This window comes from Amblyomma mixtum, chromosome 8, assembly GCF_055824585.1.
Source record: "Amblyomma mixtum isolate Tamu chromosome 8, ASM5582458v1, whole genome shotgun sequence".
Classification (NCBI taxonomy): domain Eukaryota; kingdom Metazoa; phylum Arthropoda; class Arachnida; order Ixodida; family Ixodidae; genus Amblyomma; species Amblyomma mixtum.
In genome coordinates this window covers 36,898,211-36,909,551 of record NC_143019.1, presented here as the reverse complement: position 1 = coordinate 36,909,551, position 11,341 = coordinate 36,898,211, and the positions used below count along the sequence as shown (strand labels likewise).

General features: G+C 45.6%; 1 protein-coding gene across 4 annotated transcripts in view; it reads right to left on the bottom strand.

The window, feature by feature from the left end:
• Window positions 1–364: 364 nt before the first annotated feature.
• Window positions 365–11,341, bottom strand: part of LOC149332111 (tectonin beta-propeller repeat-containing protein 2) — a 36,362-nt gene continuing 25,385 nt past the window's right edge. The window contains exons 16-20 of one of the 4 annotated variants that reach the window (XM_089557050.1): window positions 10,210–10,385; window positions 7,882–7,926; window positions 6,547–6,615; window positions 3,530–3,797; window positions 365–708 (exon numbers count right to left, since the gene is read on the bottom strand). In XM_089557050.1, coding sequence (XP_089413176.1) covers window positions 548–708; window positions 3,530–3,797; window positions 6,547–6,615; window positions 7,882–7,926; window positions 10,210–10,385 — 719 coding nt within the window. In that variant the 3' untranslated portion in view covers window positions 365–547. The remainder of the gene's footprint in view (window positions 709–3,529; window positions 3,798–6,546; window positions 6,616–7,881; window positions 7,927–10,209; window positions 10,386–11,341) is intronic. The other 3 variants (XM_089557049.1, XM_089557051.1, XM_089557052.1) reach the window with 3 other exon arrangements.

Genomic DNA, 11,341 nt, shown 5'->3' with positions numbered 1-11,341 from the left:
GTTTTGAAGAAAATTTGCTGCAGGAAACTCGCTGAAATGCATGCCATTGGGTTCTCTTGACACCAAGGAATGCAATAAGGGTAAAATTATCATCCTGGCTATCATAGAACTTGAGTTGTAGGGTACTGAAGCTGCCACTTCAGAAACAGGAATACTACACACTTTTCTTCTCATTTCTGAAGCGACAACTTCAAAACTCTATAACTCAAGTTCTATGATAGCCAGGATGATAATTTTACCCTTATTGCATTCCTTGGTGTCAAGAGAACCCAATGGCATGCATTTCAGCGAGTTTCCTGCAGCAAATTTTCCGCAAAACTTTTCCCAAAATACTTGCATAAAAATTGCACAAGTGCTCAAGGAATTGTTTTACATGAAATTAAATGACATATCTAGACTCAGCGCACAAAAACACATGTGGCCTGAAAATTTCATAACTGTGACTTCATTAATAAAAATTTTGTTTTCAAGATCAGGGTCCCCCCTTAACAATGCTACAGTCTGTATAAGAATGCCCGAATGCTCTCGACATGCACTGCTGCAAATGTCAGACAAGCTCCCAGCCATCCATGTCTGCATCGGACTTCTCGGCAGAGGCAGAGAGGCCAAGAGTGTCCATCTCATTAATGCGTGACGGCAGCTCGAAAGTGGACAACTGCAGTGCAGATCCATCTGTGGCCACGGACCAGAGTCGGTCGTCAATAGACACTGCAACACACAAGTGAAATGGCAATGTCAAACATGCTCGAAAAAGGCAAACGCCACCGACACACCATGCGCACACACACAAACGTAAGCAAAAAAATACAAACTAGTGTCATCAATAAATGCGGCGTGTATATGCGGCGTGGACCTTTTTTAAAAAAGTCAGCTTAACATGGCACACTGCTCACAGCCACCTAAAAACAGAAGTTCTTTGCTATGAGGAGGGGTAGGTTCACCTATTACTGAGATGCAACAACCACAATGTTTAAAGGGCAACTGAAGCGGTTTCAGAATTCGATGAGTTTAAGGTTGCTGAATGTGCGAAACGTGCTGGTAAAGCCTGCGAAATTGTTTTGTCTAGCATTTGAAATGGTGGCGTAATCGCCGAATAAAGTCGTCGTCGGCGTTCAGGCTTCTCTGAAGTGCACAGCGACGGGCAGAGGCCCCAATAATGACGTCACTTATGACGGCACTACGTTTCCAGCGAACAAACGGTTATTCCATGGAAGAAGACCGACGCCATCGAAGGTGAAGCTCACAATGCATTGTTTGGCACCATCTGACGATGCACAGCAGCATGCAGGCGAAAGCAGCGGACATCTGAAATTTCGGCAACAATGACATCACTGCCGAGTTTCCTCGCACTCCTCCAACGTAGCAAGGAGAAGCCTAAACATCGCCACGGTTTTAATCGACGATTATGTCACCATTTCAAATGCTAGTGCTAAAATACTTAGCATGGCTTATCTAGAAGCTTGACAGATTCGAATTCTTGAATAACCTCCAATTCTCAAAAAACCGTTTCAGCTTCCCTTTAAAGCCGGAGCTGCATTTGGACCTTTTCAGCTTGTGTAAAAAAGCTGCACTGCAAAAATGTCACCCATTCAGCTTCAACAGAATGTAACTCAATGTTTCTGCCTCTTCGCAGTAGAGATTCATATATCATAGGGTGTGGAAAAGAACATTCCGCACCCCACCATGTACCGGAACCCGTTTTGAACACATGGAGTCAATTAAAACTCTAATCTGGGTGAGTTGGTTCATAGCTTGAATGGAGTACGTACTTGCGCGAAAGACGGGACAAAAACAAGGAAACACAAACGACATGTACAATGCGCAACTTCCAACTAGTTTATTTCATAGAGAGTTAAACATTTATAGTCTAGAGGTCAAACACAGAGATAAAAACCGTCGTGAGATGTGCATGCGACGGTTTTTATCGCTGTGTTTGACCTCTAGAGTATAAATGTGCAGTTCTCTATGAAATAAACTACAATAATCCCTCGTTATAACGAAATCGCTTTAATCGAATTATCGCTTTATTCGAAATTTCTTATGGTCCCGACCCAAACGCATGCATTTTAAGCCGCATTACTCGAAGCGCATGAAGAGCTTGACCCGCTTAGAGCGAAGTTGCAAGCGGAGGCATCGCCGCCGCCGAGCGTAGGCATCGCCGCCGTGGCGGTGACCCTTTGCGCATGCAGTGCGAAATTAATACCGCCGATGAATTAAACTCATGCAGGCATAGAACAGGCCACAAAAGTACCAAACCCACGATCGATGACCTGCCTAGTAACGGGCACCAAGAGAGTGCCGAGTGCCCGAACCGTTAATCTCAGTCGGAAGCGCACTCCTGGTGTTCCCCGTGACAGAATCCACACGAAAATAAAGTTTTCCTCGCGCTTCGCGATGCCAGAAAACCGCGGTGTCTTGAATGCGGAAAAGTGGCCAGTCATGCTTGATTCGCGCCATTCGACTAGACAAACGGTCTAAATGCGTGCTAGGGTCACTGAATTTTGTTGTAACAGCGGGAACACATGTGCGAAAAGCGAGCGCGATTCAACGCGGCGCGAGTTGCGAATGGCGCTGCGTTGAATCGCGAAGTTGCGAATGGCGCCGCAGCGTCTGATCGCAGCGCGCTGCTTGCGTCCAACCTGCTAGATGTCAACGGCGAGCCGCCCGCGGCAAACGCGATGACGGGAAGTGGGAGCCAACGCGAGCGCGGAGAACGGCAGCGTCATGATGACGTAGGGCGCACTCCTTTGAGCCAGGCCGGCCTGCCCACGGCCGGTCTCGAAGCGCGCGCGCGCGTCGAGACCGGCCATGGCCTGCCAGTTTGTCGATCAGCCTGGATCCTGTCTGGATCACAAAAATGAGCTAAAGCTTGCTCTTGATATAGATAACAAACTCTGGTATAAGCAATTTGAAAACTGTATCATCTTTGAGGATCGCTGACCAATACTGAGTTGCTGGTAAAACAAATGTGCTACGAGAAAATTTTGTTGCGAAAGCTACATTGGCCACGAACTTGCGATTTCGCTGTGGCGGTGTTCCGAGGAGGCACAGAGACCGACCTTGAGCAGTCGCCTAGCAACCGTCGCAGCTGGCGGACGCTGCGCGGCGTCCGCCAACGGCTCAAGGTCATCCGCCAGCTTCCTCGCAGTTGTGGAGCAATTAAATCTCGACTGTTTTAGCTTTTTTCGAGCTTATATCGAATTATCGCTTATAACGAATTTTTCCGGCGGCCCGCTGACTTCGTTATAACGAGGGATCACTGTAGTTGGAAGTTGCGCTTTGTACATGTCGTTTGTGCTTCCTTGTTTTCGTCCCGTCTTTCGCGCAAGTACGTACTCCATTCAATTCATGGAGTCAATGTATATGCACAGTGAACTGTGATGGAAAAATAACACGAAGGAAACACGAAGGCCGAACAGGACAACCACTAAAGGGCCCAACACCGTGATGGAGACACATAAAAACAGACACAAAGTCTCATGAACTAGCGATCTATGTTCCGTCGTTCTTAAAAAGAGTACTTGCTCACCAGCAAGACAGGTGGCGTGACCCGGAATCCTCTTCCAGTAGTCCCCAACAAAGTTGTTGTTGGAGATGCCAAAACGGCGGTAGATTTCGCCCGACGGTGTCAGCGCCCAGACAGCTTTCTCACTGACACAGAGTTGGCGCGCCTGAATGCCAGGCACCTCCACCCAGCTGGTGCCAATGTGCAGCTCAGGGTAGATGCCCTCGCGGACGTAGACACGCTTGCGGTTGTCCACAGCCCAAACCATGAAGTTGCGGGGACCCACATACACCTGGGTTGGCCGACAGAGTACCACGCTCGATGCGCACACTTGCAAGGCAAGCGATCGGAGAGCCTTCAACATGCATTGCCCGCAGGGGGCAGGTGTGCTGCTCGCATTAATACGAATGCCAGGCAGAGAAAGACACCAATGCCTGCAATTACAATTTTACAATTTCTGCGAAGGTTATTACATAAATCCCAGTCATTATGTGGTATGAGTCGTCTCAGCCCATTTTGCTCACTGCATTCAGTATACTGCATGCTGAGTCACCTAGCCCCTGGTTCTATAATGCAGCAGCACACAAGGCATCTCCGCAAGACTAGCACCAAGGTATTTGTTAGTGTAGAAAAAGCAAGTAGCATGTCAAAGTAAAAGTTATCATGCAACCACACAAGAACACAGGCTGGTTAGTACAGCACACTTTGCAGAGCTACATGTGATATACCAAGATAAAAAAAAAATTAACATATATTTATCTTTCAGACAAAAAGTGAGGATGCATACGAAGCATAACTGACTCCGTGTTAACAAGCGTTATATAAATGGAATACCTCTTCCCACATACCCTCAGGCGCAAAACTTACCATCAATAAGTCAGTTATTAGTATTCAAAGGATTCAGTTGCTAACGACCAGTGATGTACAAATGAAAAGATAGTCTGGTTACTGCAAACCTTCAAGTGAGGCCTACCATCCATGTGAGGCCTACCTTCCACAGAGCACGAAAGCACACTGCAAGCAACAGTCAAGGTGCCATAATAGTCAGGTTTCTTGCAACTTGCTAAAAAGGTGGCTTCTATTCCTTCACAAGGCTCAATTAGAAGCAGCACTGTGCCGAGTAGAATTTCAAGTAGACTTAACACATTCACAAAAGATACATTACATTAATCACTACAGATAGAGATTCTTCTGCAGCAGAGTAGAACTTCGCCTACTCAGACATTTAGTTCACAGAAGAGCAAGGTTACGGGCTAGTTGGTAATGCATTTAAAAGGAAGGAACGGCGCGAAGAAGCACGGACACACGAAGAAACGACACACACACGAGCGCTCGTGTGTGTGTCGTTTTTTCATGTGTCCGTGTTTCTTCGCGCCGTTCCTTTCTTTTAGTTCACGGAGTAAACTCAGGACATTCATGGTGGAAAAACAGCGCAAACTAAGACAGAAAACACAAAACAAGAGGGGAGACACCACAAGCGCTGTTACTCGGCAGTGACTCGCGAGACAACCTTCCCGCACACTGCCGGGTTTGCAAATGCACGCCCCTTTTCCCGAAAACTAATGTGCTTTTTCGCCACCAAGACAAGGTGACCCGGGAGCTGATGGAAGCGTTGTTTATTTGAAAAAACGCCAAACGGTGCGTCAGTGAACCTTCAGTGGCCTTGTCATATTTGGAATTTAGATACTTAAATAACCGGGCGTACACGCGCGCTGCTCCTGTTTAGATCATCTTTCACGCCATGCATGTAATCTGTTTCTCCGAGGTTATGACGTACGCAGTCGTGGGTGGTTACTGTACATATTCTGTTCTGTTTTTTTCTAATAAACCTTAGTTGCGAGTTCAGCGCTTGTAGTGTCTCCCCTCTTGTTGTGTGTTTTCTGTCTTAGTTTGCGCTGTTTTTCCACCATGAATTCACATCAACTAGCCCAAATGTCTGCTTTGCTAAACTCAGGACACATTTTTACGTCGATCAAATGATAGGAATGCTACAAACGGGTGACACATCAGTTTTACTTTACACTAGTTCCTTTTTGAGAACTTAAGGGGGGACATGGGTCTTAGAAATTTTTTTTTTATTTACAGACCAAATGTAATGAAACTGCACAGACTTATTCATTTTTTTCTGCTGATTTCAAATATGCAATTTGTTTAGTTCTAGACCAATTAGTTCCTGAGATATTAATATATATCATGCCATTGTCTGCTGAAACAATAGAAAAAAAAATGGGCGACCAGAAATTTAATTTTAATATGTGGGTAGATACTACAATGTGTGAGGAATGCAACGCTGGAAGCAGTTTTCAGTTTTTTGTCCATGTGGTCAAATGGGCTTAATAGTTAGTTTTCAAGTGAGTTAACCAGACATACAGTGCCAGAAAACACATGACACACATGAAACTAACTATTAAGCCCATTTGTCCACACGGACAAAAAACTGAAAACTGCTTCCAGCATTGCATTCCTCACACATTGTAGTATCTACCCACATATTAAAATTAAATTTCTGGTGGCCCATTTTTTTTTTCTATTGTTTCAGCAGACAATGGCATGATATATATTAATATCTCAGGAACTAATTGGTCTAGAACTAAACAAATTGCATATTTGAAATCAGCAGAAAAAAATGAATAAGTCTGTGCAGTTTCATTGCATTTGGTCCCTAAATAAAAAAAATGTTTTAAGACCCATGTCCCCCCTTAAGAGGGCACTACCATTATAGTACTACATATGCTCCCTCCCTCTCTCATCCTCAGAAAGAAACAAGTTTGCCAAGCCTTCATGCGAAGACACACACACACCAGTGAAGACATGCAGTGCAAAGGCTGCACTCCTCTGAGGCAACCAAGAAACACCCGTTTCAAAACTGAAGACACCGGCAAGCATTTGAGGTGCCAAAGAGGGAAAGACCGTGCAGCTGACCGGCATCTACAGGTGCCAAAAACGGTCAGTGGCATGCGATGAGAGGAAAAGTGCGAGGTGAAGGTTATTAGAGAACTGTTGACACATGCAGAGGAGTGCCCACGTTACGCCTGACCTACCTTTGTGAGATGGGGCTTCAGAAACCTTGAAATCTCAAAGGGCAACGAAAAGGGGTTTTCTGACGTGGACTTGGGTGTCGCCAGAAGACAGAACAGAAACAAAACATGATGGGTGTAAACAACTCAAACTGCTTTTGCCCCCAGCAAAACATGTGACCACGAAAACTCTCGAAGAGACCCAAAAAAAACGAAACGGAGACGACAGAAAAAAAGCTAGGGCAGGGGAGAAAGCAGCAAAATGAAAAACAAAAAAACTGAGACATGACATAATAACGAGAGATTTGGGTGAGGCTCCTTTGATAAGCCTATAATTAGAAAAAATAATACAAAGCCCCCCCCCCAATAAAAAAGGATTTCGTTTCTTGAGATTGGCTCTACTAAGAAAAAAATGCCTGATCCAGCAAATTTTCATGTTTTCACTCATTGCTGCATCAGAAAGACTAAAAATTTCAGGTCAGACAATGGCTGCGGCCATGAGACCCTCATTCAATGAAGACTTTACCAGCCAAAAAAGAATGGAAAAGACACGTAAGGCAGCTTCATAATGTCATAAATAAAGGTGTCCTAATTTTACCTAATTTTCAACCTTTTGTTATAGCACTGCGACCGTGTTCGCTTCAAATCGCCACAGGTTAAAAACAGCATGTTGCTTCTGGCTGACACAGGGCCCAAGTTAAACCAAACAGCTAGCCACTCCATGAATTGTCACAGAACCTTTAAAGTCTGACTACATTTATCAACGTTCACTCACCATTAATAGTTTATGGAACGAGACTTCGGCAAAAATTTCATTTCATTGCATCAAGGGCACATTGCTCAAGCTCTAATTACGTAGAGGATCGCTCAATATGAAAGGGAACACGGAAGTGCTTGGCCACACACTCTCATGTTCCCTTTTATATTGAGCGACCTTGTATTACGTGCAAGCAGACAGGTCTACATAAAGCTTTCGACTGTGGGCGTACGTGCGATCGCTTTTGAGCGACAAATTTATAACGTGGCGATCAACATGCAAGCACACTTCTGCACATTGAATAACAGATATGTGCACATAGCACTAACACAAGACAACAAAGGGCCTTGCTGAAGCAAAAGCGAAAAAAAAATACAGGTCTGATGGGTGACAGCGGTGCTGTGAACATGCCTGCTGCTGAAAGTGGCACATGAACTGAATGTGCATCACTCAAGCAAGTTGCATGCAGTTTATCCATCAAAAGGCTCAGGGTACAGATGCAGCAGATCTTTTTGATGACTGCTTTGAATTTGTAGTGCCGAGACAAACACTGTTCTTGACTTCATGGGACACAAGGGACCACTTCATAAACTGCCACTTACCTCGAGAAAATAAAGGCAGTAGACGCCACCAATAGATGGCGCTCCCTGCATTTATTTCATTTGCATTTGTAGTTTCATTATCTTCAAGGGAAATGCACCTTCAACGCATGAAACTTGTGACAGCAACTATAACATTGCTTGAAAAATTCTGTGCAGTGAATCATACTCAGTATTTGTGACACAGGCTGCCTAGCTGGCTTAGTTATGCTGGCTTAGCTTAATGGCTAGGGTCATGAGTATAGTTCCGCGCAGCAATTCATGTGAGAACTGCTGATGTTACCCGAGTTAACTTTTTTGCATTTTCATAAAAAAATTTAACCTATCTGCCACACTCGACAAGACCAACAGCGCTTTAAACATTTATTCAACAAAGCAGTCATAATTCAAAATGACTTTCATGTCACCATTTCATAGCGTATGCAATCAGCTCATATTGATCTTGAAATTAAGAAGGGCAATTCTTGTCGATTTTACTAGGAAAGAAACTTGAAAACATTGCCACTTCCAGAGACCTAGTCAAAACGCAGTTTTCTGAGTATTCATGAAAAACTTTCACATACAGGAAAACCTCGTTAAGGCACACTTACTTAAGCAATAGTACTGCTTAGAGTGCAGTTGCATGAAATCCCCGACTCTGTTTTCACTAAACCTCATGCATTTGGTGCCCGCTTATGATGTAGAGGCTTCACTGGTGCTACTAACATGTAGACTGCAGAAACACATCGATGTGGATTCAGCACAGCACACGATGAGCATGCTAGCTGCTGTTGACACACCTAGAGAGAACACACTCTCCTAGTGTCACTGGAGGTGCCAGCATACCCTCAACCCTGCTCGCTGGTGCCAGTACCCAAGCAGTCACAGTCCAAGCTGCGCGGATGAGCCATAGCTATCGCTTACTGTTGTCACTTGACTCTGCTTTTCCTCAAAACGGTGGCTCCGCAGTTTAGGCTGGCCACAGTAAACTTCTGTTTTCCTCCATGCACCGTAACCACCGTTCCCGCATAGTTGGCTGACCGGCGTCGCCGCACAGCAGCAATTTGGTCCCCCCTCGCTGCATTTTCGCGTTATTGGTGTTGTCATGTAATGCTTGCTCCCCACGTCTAGTGCTTCTCAAGTGGCATTACTCCCCACAGTGTCTCACACTGGGGCAAAGCTCCGAGGAGCGTTGATCACAGCTGGCGACGAAGCCTGTAATGGGCTCTCTGCAGAAATTTTGCAGTGGCTAGGTGCTGTGGAAACTCACCTTTTGCATGTTTAGAAACCCTCACAGTGCAGATGAGACGTCTCGGCATGGTTCAATAGTGGCATGTTGCCTCTGCCGCTGGCAAAACTACATCCAATGCAATGGATACTGACAAGGGAAAAGAAGACAGCCTGGACATTACGGTTGGAGAAACTTGGCATGGGCTGGACATGCTTCGCCTGTTCACCCAAATACAAGGCCCAATAAAGTAATTGGGACCTGGTTTAAGTGAATTTGAGGCTGCACTAGTAGCTGAGAGCCTGCCTCAGTGGCAGACGTCACGGAGCTCGGTGGTTTTATGTGAATAAAAGCTCCCACGTGTGCCTTCCTTCATGGAATACCACATGAATCATCTTTTAGAAGGTCAGTGGATATATTAAAGCTGTTTTCGGTTAGGTTGCATTGCTATTTTGAGTGTAGTTTTTCTGCACTCCAGCAAGGTACGCCTTAACAAGGTTTTGTTGTACTCTACCAAATACTATTTGTGAAAAAACATGTAAAATAGTATACCCCAAAAATTTGTCCACATCTTCGGCAACAAACAAAATGACCCCAGTGCAAGCTGGAGAATGAAACTGCTTTGGATCTAGACTCAAAGGAGTAGGTACACCAAGTGTTCATTTGTTTTTTGCCGAAAACGGTGCACAGGGACTTAGGAATGACAGAACCGAAGAAGACATGCCGAAATGCGAAACCATCACCAGTCCACCTGTACTCACAAAAGTGAATGCATTCGCTGCTCCATCATTTGATACGAGTGTGTGTGACTCTGTGATAGTTTTACCATTCACAGCAGATGGCAAACCCGTAAATGCACCATAATTCTGGTGAGAACACATGACTTGTGGCAGTTTCGTGCACTTTGTGTGAAACTTCATGTCTGCCCTATACTCGAAGTAAACCACGAAGCGAGCTTTGAAAAAGAGGGCAGCAAAGGGTGACGCAGACACTTTGGTCCCATTTTCCAAGCTACTGTTGTCATGCAGACATCAGTGGGTCCTCACGTTGGCTTGGCTTTACCGCTAGGCATTGCTGCACGAACCCACCCAGCATTCGAACGCAAACAGTGTAAGGCCACTTACCGCGGATATGAAGGGAGACTCTTCCTGGTAGCCCGACTCAACGGGCACCCATGCCGGAGGCAGCGTTCGAGGGGCAGGGGGCCGTAGGGAACCAATGCGCATGTACACTGTGCCTTTGCTGTCACACGCCCACACCGTTTCGTAGCTGCAGCTCAGGTGCGTCAGTTGGGCGTCACCTGCATTTGTCACGATGCAGGCCACCCACCCAACTGTTAGTGCACCACAGAGTCACAGTGAGGGAGTTTGCACCCCTAAAGCAAAAATTTGGGCATTCTTTGACCCAGTTCTGAGCACGGTGAGGCCTAGGTGCTCAGCGTAGTCACTGGGTGCTACTATTAAAAACTCTTTCTGCATGGTCGTTGCAAATGCTGTTGAACCGAATGTCATTCGACTTGACAGTCAAAGTTGTACTGCTGCACGAAGTTTTTCAACACTATTCCAGTCGATGCAACGCCAAGGAGACATTCAAGATTTTTGAACGCCTTCAAAATGTGAACACAGCCCGCACCGACCAATCGTCGTTGCCATCGCTTTCGCCTTGCCCACAGACGTGCTGCGCGACTGCTTCGGCTCTGTGGTTGTTGATTTCGACATCTGCTGCTCGCTTTTTTCCCGCTGTTTGTTTAGCTGATCGCTAGCATACTCAATAAATAACAACAGATAACAGTACACCACTGAGCATTTACAGGATGAGCATGAAATTTCCTTGGGAATGCTCCAATGAGGACGCACTCTGGTTTGCATCGCTGTGTACAAACAGCTAGTGCTCGTTGACACGACAAGATGCAAACGGCACTTTACTAATATTGAGTAATCTCTTCTCTTTTGTATCCAACGTAGCCCTGCTTGTTTGCGGACTGCCTGCCTGGAAAGCACTTGATAGCTCGGTTGCTGACAACGCACAGGATCAGCGCTCCTTGCTAACTGTCCCTGATTTCTCTGAAGTGTGACCAGTACTTCATTTTTAATCACCTTATCCAGAAGTAAGTTTGGCGACCATTCGCATTAAATGACACAGCCTAACTTGTTATCTACAAGCAACGGCCATGACTGCTGCTGGCCGCCTAGAGCACTGCTCGGCATGTGGGTCACAAAAGTGCTTCCCGTTCATTGCATATGCACAAGCTGCAAT